The sequence below is a fragment of the Xenopus tropicalis genome, chromosome 7, assembly GCF_000004195.4.
Source record: "Xenopus tropicalis strain Nigerian chromosome 7, UCB_Xtro_10.0, whole genome shotgun sequence".
NCBI lineage: Eukaryota > Metazoa > Chordata > Amphibia > Anura > Pipidae > Xenopus > Xenopus tropicalis.
Genome location: NC_030683.2, coordinates 9,290,426 through 9,313,583, shown reverse-complemented (window position 1 = coordinate 9,313,583; position 23,158 = coordinate 9,290,426). Strand labels below are relative to the sequence as shown.

Sequence of the window (23,158 nt, the reverse complement as noted above, 5' to 3'; positions counted from 1 at the left end):
CCCGGCAGCCAATAAACTATTTCTCTGTGAGGCTCCAGTTTTATTGTTACCGTTACTTTTTATTATTTACCTTTCGATTCAGGCCCTCTCCTATAATTATTCCAGTCTCTCAGTCAAATCAAAACCTGGTTGCTAGGGTAATTTGGACCCTGGCAACTAGATAGCTGCTGAAATTCCAAACTGGAGAGCTGCTACTTAAGCTAAATAATTCATAAACCACATATAATTAAAAAAAAAAGAAGACCAATTGCAAATTTTCTCAAAATAGGGCTTTCTACATCATACTAAATGTTAATTTGGAGGTGATAAAACCCTTTAAATAGCACCACTGCCTCTTATGTGTGTGAATGTAATAGGAGCCTAAACTCGGCAGATTTTACCACAGGGAAACTGGCATCAGAATGAACATAGTAATGGCAGCATCATACATAATATGGGCACAGACTCTGTATCTGCCTGCTGGTATGTATCAGTATATGCCCTTACATGAAATGGCTGCCCTTTGTGTATGTTACGCTATTGACACGGGACAGACCTTTGCACCAATACAATGTAATGTAACATTTATGTAAACAAGTCAAAAAACTGCGGATAATTGGGTTATAGGTAACTGACTGCAGCCCAGGGAAGGCAAGGTACCCGAGGCTTATACAGTGTGTCTGTGCAGCTATGGTGTGAGTATATAGGTTTGTGTATGTGTGAGTCTGTGTATGTGGGCAAATGTTGCCTTTAATTCCTCCATAGTAAGGGACAGATCCGGAAGGCTGCCTGTCTGTTGGCACAACTCCCAGGGGGCTGGGTGCAGGGATTAGAGGAAAGAGATTGGCTGAGAGACTAAAGGTGGCCATACACAGTAAGATCCGCTAGTTTGGCAAGGTCACCAAGGAAGCAGATCTTATACCTAAATGCCCACCTAAGGCGAGCCAAACAATCAAACTGCAACAGTGGCCATGGGCGCCTTGGGCTGCATCAACAAGACCGACGAGGCCCCTAATCCAATGGAAAATCATACCTGCCCGATCATTGAGGGGGCCCATACACGGGCAGATAGGCTGCCGAATCTCTCAAATTGGGAGCTGAACTCTGCTCGTGTATGGGAATCTTAAAACTTAAACTGCCCAAAGAACCTTTTGTGAGTATAGGGGTGACCCCAAGATTTCTTCTTGTCTTGCAGGGAGTCCATGAGGGGCACAGAGGGAACACTGCAAATGTGTGGGGGAGCGCCCAGAGACAGGAGTTATATTTCTGATTGCCCCCCCCCCCCCGCCATGTGTTTCACTAACCTGTGTGTCTGCTGTGGATAAACTATATTAAACTATATATATGTGTTTGTGTGTTTAGAGGGGGGTGCAGGGTTGTGTGCGGTGTTTGTGGGCACTCCAGCCGGTCAGTGTGACAGTGATAGAATACACATCAGCCACAGAAAGGAGAAATTACAGTAAATGCAGCACTGGGGGAATATCTGGGAAAGGAGGTTGATTGATTATTTCATTACATAAACAGGGTGATATACTGCTAATCCACTTCCATAATTGTTACATTTATATATATGCCTCTCCCTCTGTCTGTACTGTGTATATATATATATATATCTCCCTCTGTCTGTACTGTGTATATATATATATTTATGCTCTTTATAGAGATGTCTGTCACTGAGCTGCTTCATTTTCCTTATCTTTATTCTTGGTGTCTCTCTCAATAACCACCCATATCTGTCACTCCTGTCTCTTACACTCTCTCAGTCCTCTCACCCCAGTATGTCTCCCTCTTACTTACTTACTTACCTGTATGTCTCTCTCTAACCTCAGTATCTCTCCCCCATACCCCAATATTTCTCCCTCCTTCTCTTACCCCAATCTCTTTGCTTCACCCCAATGTCTCCCTTTTTCTCTGTTTCTCTTTCTATCACCCCAATAACTCCCCCCATTATATCTTATATATCTCTGCCCCTTCATTCCCCACTATGTCATCCCATACCCCCCTCACTCCTGCAATATCTCCCCTTTTTTAGTGACACCCCACAATCTCTCCCCCCAACTATGACACCACAATACCTCTCTCACCCCACTGTAATTTCATCCCTTCCCCAATTACAAATTCCTTCTCCTCCCCAAAAACTGACCCCACAAACCCCAGTCTCTCTCACTTCATTCTCTCTCTCTTCTTTCATCTCCACTTCTTCAGCCTGTCAGCCCCCCTGTATCTCTGTCAGCCCCAGCTCAGTCATGTCTTCTCTACTACTATTACCTACCTCTCTTTCACCCTAATGGGTCTCGCTGACTCTCTAATTCAAATGTCACTCAACATCCACCCACTAGTTCTCTCACCAATATCCCTAAATCTCTCCCATCCACTGTCTCTACCTTTTGGCCCAATGTCTGTACCCCTCTACCCCTCTGTCTCAACTACTGTCATTTACTCTCTCACCCCATTTTCTCTCTCCTTCAGTCTCTTCTCTTCTAGTTCTCCCCAGGCCCGGATTTGTGGAGAGGCCACAAAGGCCTGGGCCTAAGGCGGCAGAAACCTGGGGACGGCATGCCGCCCCGCCGCACCAAAATCTTAAAATTTGTGTTCCCATACGGAGCAATGGGGACTTCTCCCCACTGCTCCGTATGCAAGTTTGGCCTACGGCGCATGCCCACTTGCACCCCCAACCCCTACCCCCCACCCCCGCTGTTTGCGCATGCGCACACAACCCCTATTTCCCCCGTTCGCGCATGCGCATTCCCGCTGTTCACGCACGCATGCGCACTCGGGGCGGGGGGGGGGGGAGTGGGCGTGCAACCGGGGGCGGCCTCGGGGGGCGGCCGGTTTTGAAATCCGGCCCTGCTTCTCCCTCTTTGTGTTCTCATTCCCCGTCAGTCTCACCATCTCTGCTTCTCCTTCCCCCAGTATCTCTCATTCAGCCCCCACCATCTCCCTACCTTCTATCTATACCATTCCTCACTTGTCTCTTCAGCAGGTACGGAGTTAATGCTGTTATTGCTGTTGGTATAATCTGAGATTATATTTCAGTGCCTGACAGAGACATAATGGGGATTAAACTGGACCCTGAGGGGAGCTGAGCCAAGCATCCAGAGTAGAGCAATAGCCAATACAATGAGGAGCAACCAAAAGTAGGCTAAGGGCAGGCAGAGCGACCATGGTTATATGAAGGTGCACAGAAAGCCACACACAGGCTAAGGGTAAGGGCAAGGAAGAGACAGACAGAGAGACAGACAGACAGACAGACAGACAAACAGACAGACAGACAGACAGAGGCAAAACCAGGAGCAGATTTCTGTTAAACAGAAAAGACCTAAAGAAGGAGGAAGAAAGAGAAACAATAATCTGTTTTGCGGGTAGAGAGAGCGTCTCCATACGGCCCGGCCATGACTGAACAGCTGACTGGACGCTACGTGTTTGTATCTCAGGACAACATGGATGCATATTTCAAGGCTCTAAGTAAGCAACAGATTCTGAAATATTTCTTGGGGGAAACACTAAGTGATAAATGGGGCAAAAGATCTGAAAGATGCCTGGGAATTGTAGGGGTTAATTTCCCCAACTATCTGAATGGAGGATTTCTAACCTGGGTATTAGGGAGAGCCATTGGGTACCGGTAATGGGGAGTCCAGGGTATAACAGCTACGGTATAAATACTGGAATAAATACGGAAATATTTATCACCGCATTACTATAATATTACAAGAGGATGATGGGAGATTATGTTTTCTGGGTCATCACTCACTGACAGAGGTGGCAATGTAACCGATGGCACTAATCACAGACAGAACCACTCTTACCCCCATATGTAATAAATGGCACTGAGTTTGCCCAGGAGCAGTAACTCATAGCAACCAATGAGATGTTTCCTTTTATACAGGTGACCAGTAAATGCTACCTGCTGATTGGTTGCTATGGGTTACTGCTCCTGGGCAAACTTAGTGCCATTTATTACATAACCCCATTAGAAGTGAAAATAGAAACTGGATTTGGGGAACAGTTCATAATATAGACTGAAAAAAGGCTTGGGAGCAGTAGGTGGTGGAAGCAGAAATGTGATCTGGGGGGACTGTGGCTGTGGGATAGCAGGTATAGTAGGGAGAGATGGTGCCTATAGTAGCAGTGGGATAATAGCCTCTGGGAAGGGACTGGGGCTGTGGGATAGCAGGTATAGTAGGGAGAGATGGTGCCTGTAGTAGCAGTGGGGGGATAATAGCCTCTGGGAAGGGACTGGGGCTGTGGGATAGCAGGTATAGCAGGGAGAGATGGTGCCTATAGTAAGCAGTGGCGGATAATAGCCTCTGGGAAGGGACTGGGGCTGTGGGATAGCAGGTATAGTAGGGGGGGAGAGATGGTGCCTATAGTAGCAGTGGAATAATAGCCTCTGGGAAGGGACTGGGGCTGTGGGATAGCAGGTATAGTAGGGAGAGATGGTGCCTGTAGTAGCAGTGGGGGGATAATAGCCTCTGGGAGGGACTGGGGCTGTGGGGATAGCAGTAATAGCAGGGGAGAGATGGTGCCTATAGTAGCAGTGGGGATAATAGCCTCTGGGAAGGGACTGGGGGGGCTTGTGGATAGCAGGTATAAGTAGGGAGAGATGGTGCCTATAGTAGCAAGTGGGGGCATATAGCCTCTGGAAGGGACTGGGGCTGTGGGATAGCAGGTATAGTAGGGAGAGATGGTGCCTATAGTAGCAGTGGGGGGATAATAGCCTCTGGGAAGGGACTGGGGCTGTGGGATAGCAGGTATAGTAGGGAGAGATGGTGCCTAGAGTAGCAGTGGGGGGATAATAGCCTCTGGGAAGGGACTGGGGCTGTGGGATAGCAGGTATAGTAGGGAGAGATGGTGCCTATAGTAGCAGTGGGGGGATAATAGCCTCTGGGAAGGGACTGGGGCTGTGGGATAGCAGGTATAGTAGGGAGAGATGGTGCCTATAGTAGCAGTGGGGGGATAATAGCCTCTGGGAAGGGACTGGGGCTGTGGGATAGCAGGTATAGTAGGGAGAGATGGTGCCTATAGTAGCAGTGGGGGGATAATAGCCTCTGGGAAGGGACTGGGGCTGTTGGATAGCAGGTAGAGTAGGGAGAGATGGTGCCTATAGTAGCGGTGGGGGGATAATAGCCTCTGGGAAGGGACTGGGGCTGTGGGATAAACAGGTATAGTAGGGAGAGATGGTGCCTATAGTAGCGGTGGGGGGATATAGCCTCTGGGAAGGGACTGGGGCTGTGGGATAGCAGGTATAGTAGGGAGAGATGGTGCCTATAGTAGCAGTGGGGGGGATAATAGCCTCTGGGAAGGGACTGGGGCTGTGGGATAGCAGGTATAGTAGGGAGAGATGGTACCTATAGTAGCAGTGGGGGGATAATAGCCTCTGGGAAGGGACTGGGGCTGTGGGATAGCAGGTATAGTAGGGAGAGATGGTGCCTATAGTAGCAGTGGGGGGATAATAGCCTCTGGGAAGGGACTGGGGCTGTGGGATAGCAGGTATAGTAGGGAGAGATGGTGCCTATAGTAGCAGCGGGGGGGATAATAGCCTCTGGGAAGGGACTGGGGCTGTGGGATAGGCAGGTATAGTAGGAGAGATGGTGCCTATAGTAGCAGCGGGGGGATAATATCCTCTGGGAAGGGACTGGGGCTGTGGGATAGCAGGTATAGTAGGGAGAGATGGTGCCTATAGTAGCAGTGGGGGGATAATAGCCTCTGGGAAGGGGACTGGGGCTGTGGGATAGCAGGTATAGTAGGGAAGAGATGGTACCTATAGTAGCAGTGGGGGGATAATAGCCTCTGGGAAGGGACTGGGGCTGTGGGATAGCAGGTATAGTAGGGAAGAGATGGTGCCCTATAGTAGCAGTGGGGGATAATAGCCTCTGGGAAGGGGACTGGGGCCTGTGGGATAGCAGGTATAGTAGGGAGAGATGGTGCCTATAGAGGCAGTGGGGGGATAATAGCCTCTGGGAAGGGACTGGGGCTGTGGGATAGCAGGTATAGTAGGGAGAAATGGTGCCTATAGTAGCAGTGGGGGGATAATAGGCCTCTGGGAAGGGACTGGGGGCTGTGGGATAGCAGGTATAGTAGGGAGAGATGGTGCCTATAGTAGCAGTGGGGGATAATAGCCTCTGGGAAGGGACTGGGCTGTGGGATAGCAGGTATAGTAGGGAGAGATGGTGCCTATAGTAGCAGTGGGGGGATAATAGCCTCTGGGAAGGGACTGGGGCTGTGGGATAGCAGGTATAGTAGGAGATGGTGCCTATAGTAGCGGTGGGGGATAATAGCCTCTGGGAAGGGACTGGGGCTGCAGGTTAAGTAGGAGAGATGGTGCCTATAGTAGCGTGGGGGGATAGCCTCTGGAAGGGACTGGGCTGTGGATAGCAGTATAGTAGGGAGAGATGTGCCTATATAGCAGGGGGGATAATAGCCTCTGGGAAGGGACTGGGCTGTGGATAGCAGGTATAGTAGGGGAGATGGTGCCTATAGTAGCAGGGGGATAATAGCCTCTGGGAAGGACTGGGGCTGTGATAGCAGTATATAGGGAGAGATGTGCCTATAGTAGCAGGGGGGACCTCTGGGAAGGGACTGGCTGTGGGATAGCAGGTATAGTAGGGAGAGATGGTGCCCATAGTAGCAGCGGGGGATAATAGCCTCTGGAAGGGACTGGGCTGTGGGATAGCAGGTATAGCTAGGAGAGATGGTTGCCTATAGTAGCATGGGGGATAATAGCCTCTGGGAAGGGACTGGGCTGTGGGATAGCAGGTATAGTAGGAGAAATGTGCCTATAGTAGCAGTGGGGATAATAGCTCTGGGAAGGACTGGGGCTGTGGGATAGCAGGTATAGTAGGAGAGATGGTGCCTATAGTAGCAGTGGGGGGGATAATAGCCTCTGGGAAGGACTGGGGCTGTGGATAGCAGTATAGTAGGGAGAGATGTCCTATAGTAGCAGTTGGGGGGATAATAGCCTCTGGGAAGACTGGGGCTGTGGATAGCAGTATAGAGGGAGAGATGGTGCCTATAGTACAGTGGGATAATAGCCTCTGGAAGGACTGGGGCTGTGGGATAGCAGGTATAGTAGGGAGAGATGGTGCCTATAGTAGCATGGGGGAATTAATAGCCTCTGGGAAGGGACTGGGGCTGTGGGATAGCAGGTATAGTAGGGAGAGATGGTTGCCATAGTAGCAGTGGGGGGATAATAGCCTCTGAAGGGACTGGGGCTGGGGATAGCAGTATAGTAGGGAAATGGTCTATTAGCCTCTGGAAGGGACTGGGCTGTGGGATAGCAGTATAGTAGGAGAGATGGTGCCTATAGTAGCAGTGGGGGATAATAGCCTCTGGGAAGGACTGGGGCTGTGGGATAGCAGGTAAGTAGGGAGAGATGGTGCCTATAGTAGCAGTGGGGGGATATAGCCTCTGGAAGGGACTGGGGCTGTGGGATAGCAGGTATAGTAGGGAGAGATGGTGGCTATAGTAGCAGTGGGGGGATAATAGCCTCTGGTAAGGGGACTGGGGCTGTGGGGATAGCAGGCTATAGTAGGGAGAGATGGTGCCTATAGTAGGCAGTGGGGGGATAATAGCTCTGGAGGGACTGGGGCTGTGGGCTAGCAGGTATAGTAGGGAGAGATGGTGCCTATAGTAGCAGTGGGAGGATAATAGTCTCTGGAAGGGACTGGGGCTGTGGCGATAGCAGGTATAGTAGGAGAGATGGTGCTATAGTAGCAGCGGGGGGATAATAGCCTCTGGGAAGGGACTGGGGCTGTGGGATAGCAGGTATAGTAGGGAAGATGGTGCCTATAGTAGCAGGGGGGATAATAGGCCTCTGGGAAGGGACTGGGGCTGTGGATAGCAGGTATAGTAGGGAGAGATGGTGCCTATAGTAGCAGTGGGGGGATAATAGCCTCTGGGAAGGGACTGGGGCTGTGGGATAGCAGGTATAGTAGGGAGAAGATGGTGCCTATAGTAGCAGTGGGGGGGATAATAGCTCTGGGAAGGGACTGGGGCTGTGGGATAGCAGGCTATAGTAGGGAGAGATGGTGCCTATAGTAGCGGTGGGGGGGATAAGAGCCTCTGGGAAAGGGACTGGGGGCTGTGGGGATAGCAGGTTATAGTAGCGGAGAGATGGTGCCTATAGTAGCAGTGGGGGATAATAGCCTCTGGGAAGGGACTGGGGCTGGGGATAGCAGGTATAGTAGGGAGAGATGGTGCCTATAGTAGCAGTGGGGGGATAATAGCCTCTGGGAGGGACTGGGGCTGTGGGATAGCAGGTATAGTAGGGAGAGATGGTGCCTATAGTAGCAGTGGGGGATAATAGCCTCTGGAAGGACTGGGGCTGTGGGATAGCAGGTATAGTAGGGAGAGATGGTGCCTATAGTAGCAGTGGGGGGATAATAGCCTCTGGGAAGGGACTGGGGCTGTGGATTAGCAGTATAGTAGGAAGAGATGGGTGCCTATAGTAGCAGTGGGGGATAATAGCCTCTGGGAAGGGACTGGGGCTGTGGGATAGCAGGTATAGTAGGAGAGATGGTGCCTATAGTAGCAGTGGGGGATAATAGCCTCTGGGGAAGGGACTGGGGCTGTGGGATAGCAGGTATAGTAGGAGAGATGGTGCCTATAGTAGCATGGGGGGATAATAGCCTCTGGGAAGGGACTGGGGCTGTGGGATAGCAGGTATAGTAGGGAGAGATGGTGCCTATAGTAGCAGTGGGGGATAATAGCCTCTGGAAGGACTGGGGCTGTGGATAGCAGGTATAGTAGGGAGAGATGGTGCCTATAGTAGCAGTGGGGGATAATAGCCTCTGGGGAAGGGACTGGCTGTGGGATAGCAGGTATAGAGGGAGAGATGGTGCCTAAGTAGCAGTGGGGGGATAATAGCCTCTGGAAGGGACTGGGCTGTGGGAAAGCAGGTATTAGTAGGCGAGAGTGGTGCCCATAGGCAGTGGGGATAATAGCCTCTGGGAAGGGACTGGGCTGGGATAGCAGGTATAGTAGGAGAGATGTGCCATAGTAGCAGTGGGATAATAGCCTCTGGAAGGGACTGGGGCTGTGGATAGCAGGATTTAGTAGGGGAGATGGAGCCTATAGTAGCGTCCTCTGGAAGGACTGGGCTTGGGATAGCAGGTATAGTAGGAAGATGGTGCCTAGTAGCAGCGGGGGGATAATAGCCTCTGTATATCTGTAACTGGGGCATAGCAGGTTACTGTAGGGAGAGATGTGCCTATAGTAGAAGTGGATCCTCTGGAAGGGACTGGGCTGTGGGCAGGTATAGTAGGAGAGATATAGTGCAGTGGGGGATGACTGGTGCTATAGTAGCAGTGGTTACACTCCCAGGAGTAACCATCTTTTACTCTTAGGCTTAAACATGGCTTTCCGTAAGATTGTGTTGCTGCTGCGCCCGGAGAGGGAGTTTGAGGTTAATGGCAATCACATGATCGTTCGCACTCTCAGCACTTTCCGTAACTACGTCATGGATTTCCAGCTGGGCGAGGAGTTCAGCGAGGACCTACGCGCCATCGATGGGCGGATCTGCAAGGTACATAAGGAGTAATGTAGACCTTGGCTATTCGGACAATTTTGCTGGATTCTCCAGGCAGCAGTGCTGTAAACTATATTTTCCATTGAGTTCAACCTTTTATGTCTATATAAACATAAGAACTGACCCTGTTACGTCTGCCCCAACTGCCTGCCCCCACCTGCAGGACTTGCAGCAACACTGCTGTCTGATGAGAGCTCCTTGCTGAGCAAGTGCCTGTGTAGGAGTAATTAGCGGTTGCCCATAGCAACAGTTGCCCATGTAGACTAGCCATTAATTATACTTTATTGATCCTCTCGCAGTTAGCCAACCTGTGCCCCTCCTGCTCTCTCTGCACTGCAGCATCCAATGCCCTGTGCCAAGCGCTGGGGGCTTAAAGCTGTATATACAGGTATAGAACCTGTTATCCAGAATGCTTGGGACCAAGGGTATTCCAGATATGGGATCTTTCTGTAATTTGAATCACTATGCCTTAAGTCTATTAAAAAGTAATTTAAACATTAATTAAACCCAATAGGATTGTTTTGACTCTAATGAGGGGTAATTATATCTTAGTTGGGATCAAGTACAGGTACTGTTTTATTATTACAGAGAAAAGGGAATCATTTAACCATTAAATAAACCCAATAGGGCTGTTCTGCCCCCAATAAGGGGTAATTATATCTTAGTTGGGATCAAGTACAGGTACTGTTTTATTATTACAGAGAAAAGGGAATCATTTAACCATGAAATAAACCCAATAGGGCTGTTCTGCCCCCAATAAGGGGTAATTATATCTTAGTTGGGATCAAGTACAGGTACTGTTTTATTATTACAGAGAAAAGGAAATCATTTAACCATGAAATAAACCCAATAGGCTGTTCTGCCCCAATAAGGGGTAATTATATCTTAGTTGGGATCAAGTACAGGTACTGTTTTATTATTACAGAGAAAAGGGAATCATTTAACCATGAAATAAACCCAATAGGGCTGTTCTGCCCCAATAAGGGGTAATTATATTTTAGTTGGGATCAAGTACAGGTACTGTTTTTATTATTACAGAGAAAAGGAAATCATTTAAACCATGAAATAAACCCAATAGGGCTGTTCTGCCCCCAATAAGGGGTAATTATATCTTAGTTGGGATCAAGTACAGGTACTGTTTATTACTATAGAGAAAAGGGAATCATTTAACCATTAAATAAACCCAATAGGGCTGTTCTGCCCCAATAAGGGGTAATTATATCTTAGTTGGGATCAAGTACAGGTACTGTTTTATTATTACAGAGAAAAGGGAATCATTTAACCATGAAATAAACCCAATAGGGCTGTTCTGCCCCCAATAAGGGGTAATTATATCTTAGTTGGGATCAAGTACAGGTACTGTTTTATTATTACAGAGAAAAGGGAATCATTTAACCATTAAATAAACCCAATAGGACTGTTCTGCCCCCAATAAGGGGTAATTATATCTTAGTTGGGATCAAGTACAGGTACTGTTTATTATTACAGAGAAAAGGGAATCATTTAACCATGAAATAAACCCAATAGGGCTGTTCTGCCCCAATAAGGGGTAATTATATCTTAGTTGGGATCAAGTACAGGTACTGTTTTATTATTACAGAGAAAAGGAAATCATTTAACCATGAATAAACCCAATAGGGCTGTTCTGCCCCAATAAGGGGTAATTATATCTTAGTTGGGATCAAGTACAGGTACTGTTTTATTATTACAGAGAAAGGGAATCATTTAACCATTAAATAAAACCCAATAGGGCTGTTCTGCCCCCAATAAGGGGTAATTATATCTTAGTTGGGATCAAGTACAGGCCCTGTTTTATTATTACAGAGAAAAGGAAATCATTTAACCATGAAATAAACCCAATAGGGCTGTTCTGCCCCAATAAGGGGTAATTATATCTTAGTTGGGATCAAGTACAGGTACTGTTTTATTATTACAGAGAAAGGGAATCATTTAACCATGAAATAAACCCAATAGGGCTGTTCTGCCCCCAATAAGGGGTAATTATATCTTAGTTGGGATCAAGTACAGGTACTGTTTTATTATTACAGAGAAAAGGGAATCATTTAACCATTAAATAAACCCAATAGGGCTGTTCTGCCCCAATAAGGGGTAATTATATCTTAGTTGGGATCAAGTACAGGTACTGTTTTATTATTACAGAGAAAAGGGAATCATTTAACCATTAAATAAACCCAATAGGGCTGTTCTGCCCCCAATAAGGGGTAATTATATCTTAGTTGGGATCAAGTACAGGTACTGTTTTATTATTACAGAGAAAAGGGAATAATTTTTAAACATTTGAATTATTTGATTATAATGGAGTCTATGGGAGATGGCCTTCACCTAATTAAGAGCTTTCTGGATAATGGATTTCTGGATACCGGGTCTGCAACCTGTACCAACAAAATCATTCCTTGGCAGCCGGGCAGTGGGTGGTTTGGAGGTGCCCATATTAAAATCCACTGCAATTAAACTGGCTCCTGGCTGCTCTGTCTGTGCCTGGGCCCTGGGGCAACACATTGGGGGCCACATTATTAATAGAAACAGCAGTAACTGTCAGAAGCCCCAGGAGGCCTGTTGGCCGTATGGGGTATACTGAGCCCCCTGGGGCAGGCAGAACCCTGGTCTATCGCCCCTGCACAGTAGTGTAACCCTTCATAGTTAAACTGTGAGTGCGGTGCCGGTGATTAGGAGGTGACAGAGCAGAAGCGCGGGGGGAAATGTCTGGGGGTCCCGCCATGTTACAGGCCCTGAGACTGATGTAAGAAACTCCTGATATCCTGAAGCTCAGGGCCCTTTAATCCAGTCTGAAAATCCTCTCTGGGATTATTAATCAAACCAGTGGCTCGGGGGCTGGAGAAAGTTTGCTTGGCTGCTGCAGGGAACAACATGGCCGACAACAGATGTTCCTGCTGATAAAGGGAGCTGAGCTGCTCTAAGCCCTTTCCTGGCACAGCTGGGGCATAGGCCGGGCACTACATCTAAACCAGAGCAGCCAGATACCCAGCATTCCCTTACAGCCAAAGAATGGGAGTCGTACTGTAAATGGTACTTATACCCACCCAAACAGCTGTGTAATGAATTAGCTCTTCTGAGAACTTTTTAAATGTACATTCTACTTTTTTTTAGTTTTCATGATATTAGCAGTTTTACACTGGCACCCCAGGCACAGGTCAGGTCTGGAATGGGATACAAATCAGGCTCCGGCATTTCAAGCACACAGAGGCACAAACAGCCCCCCCCAGCCCAATAAATAGTGACTGTCTGTGGCACCTTACAGCCCCCCTGGCATTCCCAGTACCCAGAGGCACAAACAGCCCCCCCCCCAGCCCAATAAATAGTAACTGTCTGTGGCACCTTACAGCCCCCCTGGCATTCCCAGTACCCAGAGGCACAAACAGCCCCCCCCCAGCCCAATAAATAGTGACTGTCTGTGGCACCTTACAGTCCCCCTGGCATTCCCAGTACCCAGAGGCACAAACAGCCCCCCCCCAGCCCAATAAATAGTAACTGTCTGTGGCACCTTACAGCCCCCCTGGCATTCCCAGTACCCAGAGGCACAAACAGCCCCCCCAGCCCAATAAATAGTGACTGTCTGTGGCACCTTACAGCCCCCCTGGCATTCCCAGTACCCAGAGGCACAAACAGCCCCCCCCCCAGCCCAATAAATAGTGAGTGTCTGTGGCACCTTACAGCCCCCCTGGCATTCCCAGTACCCAGAGGCACAAACAGCCCCCCCCCAGCCCAATAAATAGTGACTGTCTGTGGCACCTTACAGCCCCCCTGGCATTCCCAGTACCCAGAGGCACAAACAGCCCCCCCAGCCCAATAAATAGTGACTGTCTGTGGCACCTTACAGCCCCCCTGGCATTCCCAGTACCCAGAGGCACAAACAGCCCCCCAGCCCAATAAATAGTGACTGTCTGTGGCACCTTACAGCCCCCCTGGCATTCCCAGTACCCAGAGGCACAAACAGCCCCCCCCACCCAATAATTAGTGACTGTCTGTGGCACCTTACAGCCCCCCTGGCATTCCCAGTACCCAGAGGCACAAACAGCCCCCCCAGCCCAATAAATAGTGACTGTCTGTGGCACCTTACAGCCCCCTGGCATTCCCAGTACCCAGAGGCACAAACAGCCCCCCCAGCCCAATAAATAGTGACTGTCTGTGGCACCTTACAGCCCCCCTGGCATTCCCAGTACCCAGAGGCACAAACAGCCCCCCCCCCAGCCCAATAAATAGTGACTGTCTGTGGCACCTTACAGCCCCCCTGGCATTCCCAGTACCCAGAGGCACAAACAGCCCCCCCAGCCCAATAAATAGTGACTGTCTGTGGCACCTTACAGCCCCCTGGCATTCCCAGTACCCACAGATTGCCAGTCTGGCTGCCCCAGGTTGTACAGAGGAGACACCGGTGGGCTGGCCCATTCATACTGTGTTGGGTTCCCATTTGCCGTTAATACAGTCTCTATAATATTTTATTTCTCCTTGTTTTCCGCAGACAACGGTGACATGGGAGAATGGCAAACTGGTTTGTGTTCAGAAAGGCGACGTGCCAAACCGGGGCTGGAAGCAATGGCTGGAGGGGGATCTGCTGCACGTGGTGAGAGGAGGACCCCCCTACAACCCCCCATAACTTCTCCCCAAATCACCTTCTTCTAATCTCACATTCAGTGCCCAAACCACTGTGCCTCCCTTGTTCATGGAGGTGTTTCCCCCATGAATACAGTGCTCCCTGCATCCTGCCCAGCAGTAACTGGAATGGCCCATTATATATTTATATGTTAGTAACTATGAATTGTTTATGGTGGCGTGTCTAGGACTGGGTTCCTCCCAGCATCCCATGGGGGGGGGGTGGAGCTAAAGAGCTACAGAGCACTCCTGGCCTGGATAATCCAGTTAGTACCTGGCCCAACCCGGTGTCTCTCTACATCCCCATCCCATGTTCTTCTCATTCCTTTGACTTTTCTTTCCTTCCCTCAGGAGCTGACAGCCAAGGATGCGGTCAGCAAACAAACCTTCCGTAAAGTCTCCTGAGCCAATACCCGGTCCCGCTCACCTTGGTATCAGCCTCTCATCCTCCATCTCTCACGTCACCACCATTGCCATGTCACATATTGTCATGTCAACTCTATAAAGTCCTTCAGAACCAATGAACGTGTCTTATGATTTGTACTCAAGTGAAAGCCACTCTGCATGGTCCGTTCTACAACTACTCCCCAGCCTGGGGATCCATCAGTTAATAGAGCTTCTCCAGCAGAATCCTGCATTGTAATCTGTTTTTCCCATGGGGCTAGCCATATTCTTCATTTCCCAGGGTGCCACAGCCATGTGACCTGTGCTCTGATAAACTTCAGTGTCACTTTACTGCCACGCTGCAAGTTTGAGTGATATCCCCCCCCTCCCCCCCAGCAGCCGATCAGCAGAACAATGGGAAGGGAGCAAGATAGCAGCTCCCAGTAGGTATCAGAATAGCACTCAATAGTAAGAAATCCAAGTCCGGCTTGGGACTCCTCCAGTTACATGGGAGTAGGAGAAACAATAGGTTAGCTGAAAGCAGTTCTAATGTGTAGCGCTGGCTGAAAGCTCAGACTCAGGCACAAGGCACTGAGATGGCGCCTACACACCAATATTACAGCTACAAATACATTTGTTGGTACAAGAATAAAAGGTTAAATGGCAGAGGGAATTATTTGCTGTGTAACAGTGTCATTTAGAGATAAAAAGTACCCCATAAATATCATGGCAGTGTCCCTTTATGCTGTTCTGGGCAGGTAGGGGTTACAGCTCTCCCTTTGTATTGGTGCTTCCGAGTCAGACAGTTTATATAAAGACATGGGCCAGAGGCTCTCACAGAATGCTCAACACCAGTGTCGAGTTTGCCATTGAGCTGGGTTGAACACATATGGTACAAATCCCATTGTATCCCGTGGGTTCCCAGCTGGGCAGCCATGTTGTACCACTAAACTGTCAGTGACCTCTGTAAGTGGCCGAGGGTGCCCGGGAATCCCAGCAGGTTGGCTACGAGCTCAGCATACTCTGGATTATACACTTTAGCCTCTTTGAATTAATTCTATGGTTAGGTAACTGCAAACTGGCCGCAGGGTTCCCTCATAGTCTGTCTGGGCCTAAGGAGTCAGGATTTGCTATGTACCTGCAGACCTTTATCTAAAGGATAGAGCAGGAGCGCCCCCTACTGACAATATCTAACTGCCATGCCACTGGTTTATTCTAAGCAAAAGACGCTTGAGCTCGGGGAAGAAACAAAACTTTTGCTCTTAAATATTCATTGTCATAGAATTCTCTATAAACTGTCTCTCCCTCAGAACTGGGGAAAGGGGCTTTGGGTCCCAAGGGCAAGTGTGACAATCTGAAGCCCCCAGTCTAATAAAAAAAAGAATGGAAATGTCAATATTACAGGGTTTTAGGCTCTGCATTACTGAATTAGGGCAGCAGGGGGCAGCAACAGCTAACAGCCAAGAATATTGCACCCAGCTGTAACCCTTCCTCCCCCCCCCCCCAGTTCTCCCACCCAATTACCCCTCCCTATGTGCAGCTGAAACTTTCCCATTCTGTTATTTAGCTGGTAGCAGAGGCAGAGACCCTACAGTACCATGTGAGTAGCGCCACACACTGGCTGGGATTCTGTGCCTATGGGGGAGCTGCCATGTTGCCTGCTAGCTTGGGCTGAACTCCTGGGAGGGCTGAGCTTTAATGTTCTGTAGAACAGTGATGCTGTACAGGGAGGGGGTTTGAATGCTCTGTAATTATTGATAATGCTTTGGAGAGTGGGGGGAATTCAGTATAATGTGATAGATTAATAGTGATGCTCTGCAGAGCGGGCTGACTGGGAAACGAATGAAACTGCAGCGGTGACTAGCAACCTGCCTTCCTATATTATCTTTGGTATCCTTTATATAGAGCCAATACAGCAGTCCATGGCCCAAAGGAGCTCACAATCTAATTCCCTATTATATTCACCCAACACACTTCAGCCAGTTCCTTCACAAACCAAGCAGAGAAGCAAATTGGTACTCAGTGTCCCCAAATGATTGATGGACTTTCCCAAGGAATCCGCCATCTTGAGTTCTATTAAATGTCATGTGGTGCTCCATTAATGTTACCCCCACGTCCCACTTGGTGGGGATCCTAGCTCTTGATGAAGCCTGACCCTCCATATGAATCCCCAATAGCCAGAAGGAAGGTGATTATGGTTCTAGTAGAAGGCCCACTTCACTGGTATAGACAGAAGGGAAAAGGGGAGGAGGGCGACCCGGCAGAGGAAGGATAAACTCAAACCCAAGATCTATGAAGCAGCCATTGGGGAATGTGTAGACACACACAGACGGCAGGACACACTGTCCCTATGGCCACTAGAAATTGATTTGGTGGCACCTAATGCATAACAATGGCATCAAGCTTGTTTTTTTTTTACAGCTGGGCTACTAAAATAAGGGCCATTGGGCAACCCAACCTGGTAGACAGTTTAGGGGAGGCCCCCCGTGAATAATACCTGTGGTTATTTGGGTTTTGAGTAGAATTAAACTGTTCTAAAGAACAAAAATATCGGCCTATATAGACATGTTGATTAATTTTGAATTTAGCTGATCCTGCTACTTCCCTGATGACTGAGCCATTATATATTTCCCTGTTATTCCTTCAGGTTGCGCTGGGTGGTCCTTCTGCTGGGAACCGTAGCCTTCTGCCAGAATAACAAGAGACCACTGTTTGGAACTGTCACGTCTCCCAACTACCCAATACCGTACCCCAACAGCAATAAGAGCACCTGGGATATTACAGTCCCTGCAGGGTACCACGTTTCCCTCAGCTTCTTGGTGTTTGATATTGAACCCTCTGAAAACTGTTACTATGACTTTGTGAAGGTAGAAATGTACCACTCACTGTGTGTGATTCTATATGTGGGTGATATGTAGCCAACAACTGTTTGGGGTGCGGTAACATCGCCTGCTTGAGATGTTGTACAACTAACTGCATGCTATGGTGATATTAACGGTCTACTTGCAATATGGCGCCACTAGTTGTATGTTATAGACTGTGGCACGGGCTACCACTATGATATTGCAGGTAATATGGGAATTTGCCTTTTTGTGGACCATCCTAACAAAAACTTATAAAGCGTTTGCCTTTGCATGTTCCTGTATCAGGTAATGGCCGATGGGAAGGAGCTGGGCCAATTCTGTGGTCCTGTGAACTCGCTAACCCACCCTGGGCACCGCCAATTGGTGTCACTAGGAAACCAAATGAGAATTCACTTCCAATCCGATTTCTCCAATGAGCTGGATGGGGACGTCATCCCATACAAAGGGTTCCAGGCTTTTTACCATGCTGTTGGTATGTAGGAGTCATAATGTTCTTCAGATCAAGGGTGCAAGTGTGAGTTGGATTTCTGGTGGCTGTCCCTATATGACCCGATGCTTAGTGGCTCACACTTACTGCCAGGCTAGGGGAGTAGTCTTCCCAATAAAATCCCCATTTACAAAACCCAGTGCAGAATTATTCCCTTTATCATCTAGATCTCATCTTGTGTATTTGACCGTTGGCCTAGTTGACTTAAGGTCCCCATACACGGGCTGATTCTAGCTGCTGATATGGGTCCCTTAGACTGATTCGGCAGCTTATCGGCCCGTGTATGGGCACTCCCGAAGGGCCTGCCCAACCGATATCTGGCCTGAAATTGGCCAGATATCGATTGGGCAGGTTAAAAAAATCTAGTTGGATCGGGGACCACATCGGCTCGTTGATGTGGTCCCCAAACCGACTTTGCCTATACCCGTCGTTATAATTGGAATTAGCCTGGATTCTCCCGATATCGCCCACCCGTAGGTGGGGGATATCGGGAGAAGATCCGCTCACTTGGCGACATCACCAAGCGAGCGGATCTGAAGGTGTATGGCCACCTTTAGTTTACTTCTATCTATACATGGCATAGCCTTCATGCTGACTACTTTTGTCTTTTCCTTGGTGGTCCTGCTCTTGTCTGGGACTGTCTAATCATTTATTCTTACTACTGCTGCATTGCCCTAGCCCAGTATCATTTCCAGTGCTCCAGCCTCTTCTTGTTGCCAATGTTTATCTCCCTTGGGTGCTCACCACACCATTTTCTGCCATGAAATAAAGTGAGCACCTTGTTGAGATGCAACATTGGGACACAAGGTTCCTCTTGTATACAGATAGTTTGTCTTATGGCTGTAGGACTGTGCAATTCACATTTTTCTGTGGTGTAATAGGCTGCCCCTTCCAACCCAAGGTCCATCTGGAAGCTCTACAGAGGTAAGAGGGCGGTTCAAGCAGGTAGGGACAACATGGGAGGGATAAGAGCAAGGGCATTTCACCTTGCAGAGGAAAAGGGTCCACAGATATCAGAAGCAGCATGAATGTGCAACCACAGCAAGTGAAATGTCACACAAAAAACTCCAATGACTGTAGATGACTGCAGGTAATGCCCCACCAAGGGCTATACGGGGGGTGAATACAACCTTATCCCAAATTAACTGCTCTTCTTCTCATCCCTCAACCCCCAAAACCTTCATTCTCTCACCCAGACAAAGATGAGTGTGCACCTCCCAGTGATGCCAGTGGCACGTGGACCCCTCCTTGTGAACACGTCTGCCACAACTATGTGGGGGGATATTTCTGCTCCTGCTTTCCAGGGTACAACCTGCAGAGCGACAACAGATCCTGTAAAGGTGAAGTACTGAACTGAGACCTAGCACTTATAGATACCACCAGGGCAGTCACTGCCAATGTGACTTTATAATCCCATAAGAGTAGGACCAGCAAACTGATGCTCCTTTCTCTGGTGTCTCATGTTGTTCCAGTGGAGTGCAGCAGCGAGATGTTCACAGAGGAGTCTGGGTTTATCTCCAGTCCGGGTTACCCCGAGCCTTATCCCCCCGACCTCAAGTGCAACTACAGCATCCGCTTAGAGGAAGGCCTACAGATATCTCTCAGCTTCCAGGAACCCTTTGAGATTGACCATCATCCCAAAGCCCGCTGCCCATATGATATACTGAAGGTAATGCCCATTCATTGCCTGCTCTGTGGCAAATTGGAATTGGCTCTAATGGCTTACAAGAGGACTATTGGTGGTCTGACACTGAGGAAGGCAGGGAGCCTGTGTCAGTGTTCTACCATAGCCTTATAGTCGGAGTGGTGCCCTCTTTGTGCAATAAGTCACCCTGTATTGTAAGGAGCAGCCTTTCTTGGCTGTAACTATAACCAGTATCAATGTATCCCCTTGTCTAACACTGCCCCCTGTCTTTGGACCAGGTGTTTGCAGGCGACACAATGTTGAACAGTTTCTGTGGAAGTCACTCCCCGGGGATGGTAACGACTCGGAGCCATACTGTAGATATCGTATTTGAAACTGATGACTCTGGAGACAGCAAAGGTTGGAGCCTGCACTACACGTCGGAGGGTGAGGAAACGCTACGCCCATTGTACTGTCTCTCTTTTGTCCTTTCTCTGAGGGACTTGGCTCCTGAATTTACTAGGACTGTATTTGTTGAGAGTTTTTAGTGTTTCAGTGTTATTGGGATTTTGAGGCTCCTCCAGGAAGCCTGCAGATTTGGTTAGATAGTTAAACAGACCATCCTACTGAATTCTGCAGATGCCCCTTCTCAGTATAGCATCAACAGTTCTGATCATTCCAATATCCTACATTCATTTGCCCATTGTATGGCCACCAGTAGACCAGGTTTTCATCTGTCCCACCTTCTATGTTATCATTCTTCTTTCATCTTCTCTTATTCTTACTATTTTTTGTACCCATGTCATCTGTGCTTCCATTACTGTTACGGTACCTCCCCCCCATTTTCCTCCATTTTAATCCACAATGTCCCTGTATGGGGATGGCTCTATTTGGGACAATGTAATGCATGAGGTACAAAAGGCCTTTAGTTCTTGTTTCACTAAGAAGGCAGGGAAGAAGGCAAGATGGCTGGGCATATGAAGAACCCAATGGTACCTAGTGATACACAGGTATCATTGATCCCTAGTCAGATCCCTAGATCCCATGAAGAGTGATGGGATCCCATGAGGAGTGATGGGACTTTGTCAGGTAGTGAAGTCCTTGTAGCATCTAATGGCTGTAAAACTGAGGGGGTAGCAGGAAGGATAAAATATGGTGGGAAGGGGGGTGGAAATAGAAGAGATGGGATAAAAGGGAAAAGAGAGAGTGCAAGATGTCACTAGGTAGATATTGGTAGGTAAATATTATAGCAGAGAGAGAGATGTGAGTGAAATGGTATTGTGGGCTCCGATTAGCCTGGATAAACTAAATCTGACCCATTTTCTCATAGAACATTCTTACTGCAGGTAATATCATGTTCTACCACTTGTTAATTACTGTACAGAGCCCTAGCTTTATCCCCCTGCCTTTCCCATAGCAACACTCACCTGTGATCATCTCTCCAACAGCAATTCCGTGCCCGTACCCCGAGCCCCGGGACACTTACACCATTATCAGCCCCGAGCAGAATATATACAGAATGAGAGACTACATTGTCGTAACCTGCCAGACTGGATACAAACTCATGGAGGTCAGTAGTCCATTTCCCAAAATCTCATATCCACAATGTCCCTGCTGCATACAGAAAGTACACGGCTGATGGTTCTGGGGCCCTGCAGTTTGATCCTTCATGTTTTTTGGTTTATTTAGACTTATCAGGAGCACAAAGTAAATCATTGTGCAATACAAAGTGTAAAGAGACGAAAGGTCATTATCCGGAATGGGGCCCATTAAGCACAAGCAGGGCGCTCGGATTGACCTTGGTAATATTGCTGACTGGGGGGGGGTGCAATATAGAGACAGAATAGGTGCAACTGCCACACAAAGTGGGGCCCCACATATATTGGATCTAATGGACATACGTCCATTCCTCAGTCCCTCATATCAAGTCTTTGATGAGGACAAAGTCTGTAGGTAAAGGGAGAACTTCATGACACCATTTCCTCCCTGTTCTTAGGCTTCTGCTACAGTTGTCTGAAAATTCCCAGAATTCATATTTTCTTCAATATTTTGTCAGTTTGTAATATATTTTCACTGTAGGACAGAAAGGAGCTGAGCAGTTTCAGCACAACTTGCCAGAAAGATGGTACCTGGCATCGCCCAATCCCTCGCTGTGACAGTAAGTGTCTAATAGACAAATGGGTGCCCTTGGGTGGCACCTCAGGGATATGGGCCACACACACATTCTGCTGGAATCTGACTATTTGGGGTGATGGGGTGGATATAAAGGGAGGAGCAGTAGTTTATTATTGCAAAATGTTGGGTTTAGCTTTGGTATGGGGGGGCCTGGGATCTTTCCAAATTCAGAAACTTGAGTGAAGAGTGTATACTGGTAGAGCAGTTCCAACCAACAGATGGAGCTTTATAGCTGCTCTGTACTGAACTGGCCAGTGGCTGCACCCTAATCCAAGTAATATGGGTAAATGTAGTCTCCCCTATCAACTGATACTGTGGCTGGGAGTGGCTTTACAAAGGCTGGAGAGTTGCATGTTACATATCTACTATATCTGCACATTGTCCTGCTCTTACTATAGGGCTAAAAATATACTGTGTATTTTGTGTACATATATATGTATGTGATAGCGTTTGCTGTATTGAACAACATAAGGGGGGACTCAGTGGTGAAATTAGTGTGCACCAAAGCCCTACTTTGACTCAAACATATTACATAGTTACATAGTTAAGGTGGGTTGGAAAAAGACCAAAGTGGATCAACCCCTCTAAACAAACCCCAGTGCACATATACACACACACTCATACCAACCTATATATACATTAACACATATAACTATATATAAGAATATCAATACTAACTGTAGATATTAGTATCACAATAGCCTTGGATATTCTGCTTGTTCAAGAAATCATCCAGGCCCCTCTTATAGGCATTAACAGAATCTGCCATTACCCCATCTCTAGGAAGGGCATTCCCCAACCCCCTCACTGCCCTCACCGTGAGGAACCCCCTACCCAACATCCCCCAGCAGGGCATTCCCCAACCCCCTCACTGCCCTCACCGTGAGGAACCCCCTACCCAACATCCCCCGGCAGGGCATTCCCCAACCCCCTCACTGCCCTCACCATGAGGAACCCCTACCCAACATCCCCGGCAGGGCATTCCCCAACCCCCTCACTGCCCTCACCATGAGGAACCCCCTACCCAACATCCCCCGGCAGGGCATTCCCCAACCCCCTCACTGCCCTCACCGTGAGGAACCCCCTACCCAACATCCCCCGGCAGGGCATTCCCCAACCCCCCTCACTGCCCTCACCCCCCTACCCAACATCCCCCGGCAGGGCATTCCCAACCCCTCACTGCCCTCACCGTGAGGAACCCCCTACCCAACATCCCCCGGCAGGGCATTCCCCAACCCCCTCACTGCCCTCACCGTGGGAAACCCCCTACCCAACATCCCCGGCAGGGCATTCCCCAACCCCCTCACTGCCCTCACCGTGAGGAACCCCCTCCCAACATCCCGGCAGGGCATTCCCTCACCTCCTCACTGCCCTCACCGTGAGGAACCCCCTACCCAACATCCCCCGGCAGGGCATTCCCCAACCTCACTGCCCTCCCCGTGAGGAACCCCCTACCCAACATCCCCCGGCAGGGCATTCCCCAACCC

At 48.6% G+C, this 23,158-nt stretch overlaps 2 protein-coding genes across 4 annotated transcripts in view; both read left to right on the top strand.

Moving 5' to 3' along the window:
- The first annotated feature begins 604 nt into the window (after positions 1–604).
- rbp5 (retinol binding protein 5) lies at positions 605–14,658 on the top strand. 2 transcript variants are annotated; one of them, XM_002941215.4, is made up of 5 exons: positions 605–674; positions 3,346–3,444; positions 9,324–9,502; positions 14,007–14,108; positions 14,489–14,658. In XM_002941215.4, exons 2-5 carry the CDS (start codon positions 3,372–3,374, stop codon positions 14,540–14,542), a joined length of 408 nt encoding a protein of 135 aa, XP_002941261.1. In that variant the 5' UTR covers positions 605–674; positions 3,346–3,371; the 3' UTR covers positions 14,543–14,658. The 2 variants fall into 2 exon arrangements, with proteins under 2 accessions (XP_002941261.1, XP_004915841.1); XM_004915784.4 differs by lacking the exon at positions 605–674 and having other exon boundaries at positions 2,837–3,444.
- A 1,377-nt stretch (positions 14,659–16,035) lies between these two features.
- c1r (complement component 1, r subcomponent) overlaps positions 16,036–23,158 on the top strand; it is a 30,361-nt gene continuing 23,238 nt past the window's right edge. For both annotated transcript variants that reach the window (XM_031906088.1, XM_002941209.3), the window contains exons 1-8: positions 16,036–16,121; positions 17,169–17,388; positions 17,671–17,857; positions 19,069–19,212; positions 19,345–19,541; positions 19,796–19,943; positions 20,945–21,066; positions 21,576–21,654. In XM_031906088.1, the coding sequence (XP_031761948.1) occupies positions 16,120–16,121; positions 17,169–17,388; positions 17,671–17,857; positions 19,069–19,212; positions 19,345–19,541; positions 19,796–19,943; positions 20,945–21,066; positions 21,576–21,654 (1,099 nt within the window). In that variant the 5' untranslated portion in view covers positions 16,036–16,119. The remainder of the gene's footprint in view (positions 16,122–17,168; positions 17,389–17,670; positions 17,858–19,068; positions 19,213–19,344; positions 19,542–19,795; positions 19,944–20,944; positions 21,067–21,575; positions 21,655–23,158) is intronic.

Excerpts from the sequence above, each read along its gene's own strand:
- rbp5 (XM_002941215.4), top strand. The coding sequence starts at position 3,372 with ATGACTGAACAGCTGACTGGACGCTACGTGTTTGTATCTCAGGACAAC. Across the intron at positions 9,503-14,006 it reads TCGATGGGCGGATCTGCAAG|ACAACGGTGACATGGGAGAA; the intron begins GTACATAAGGAG and ends TGTTTTCCGCAG. Across the intron at positions 14,109-14,488 it reads AGGGGGATCTGCTGCACGTG|GAGCTGACAGCCAAGGATGC; the intron begins GTGAGAGGAGGA and ends TCCTTCCCTCAG.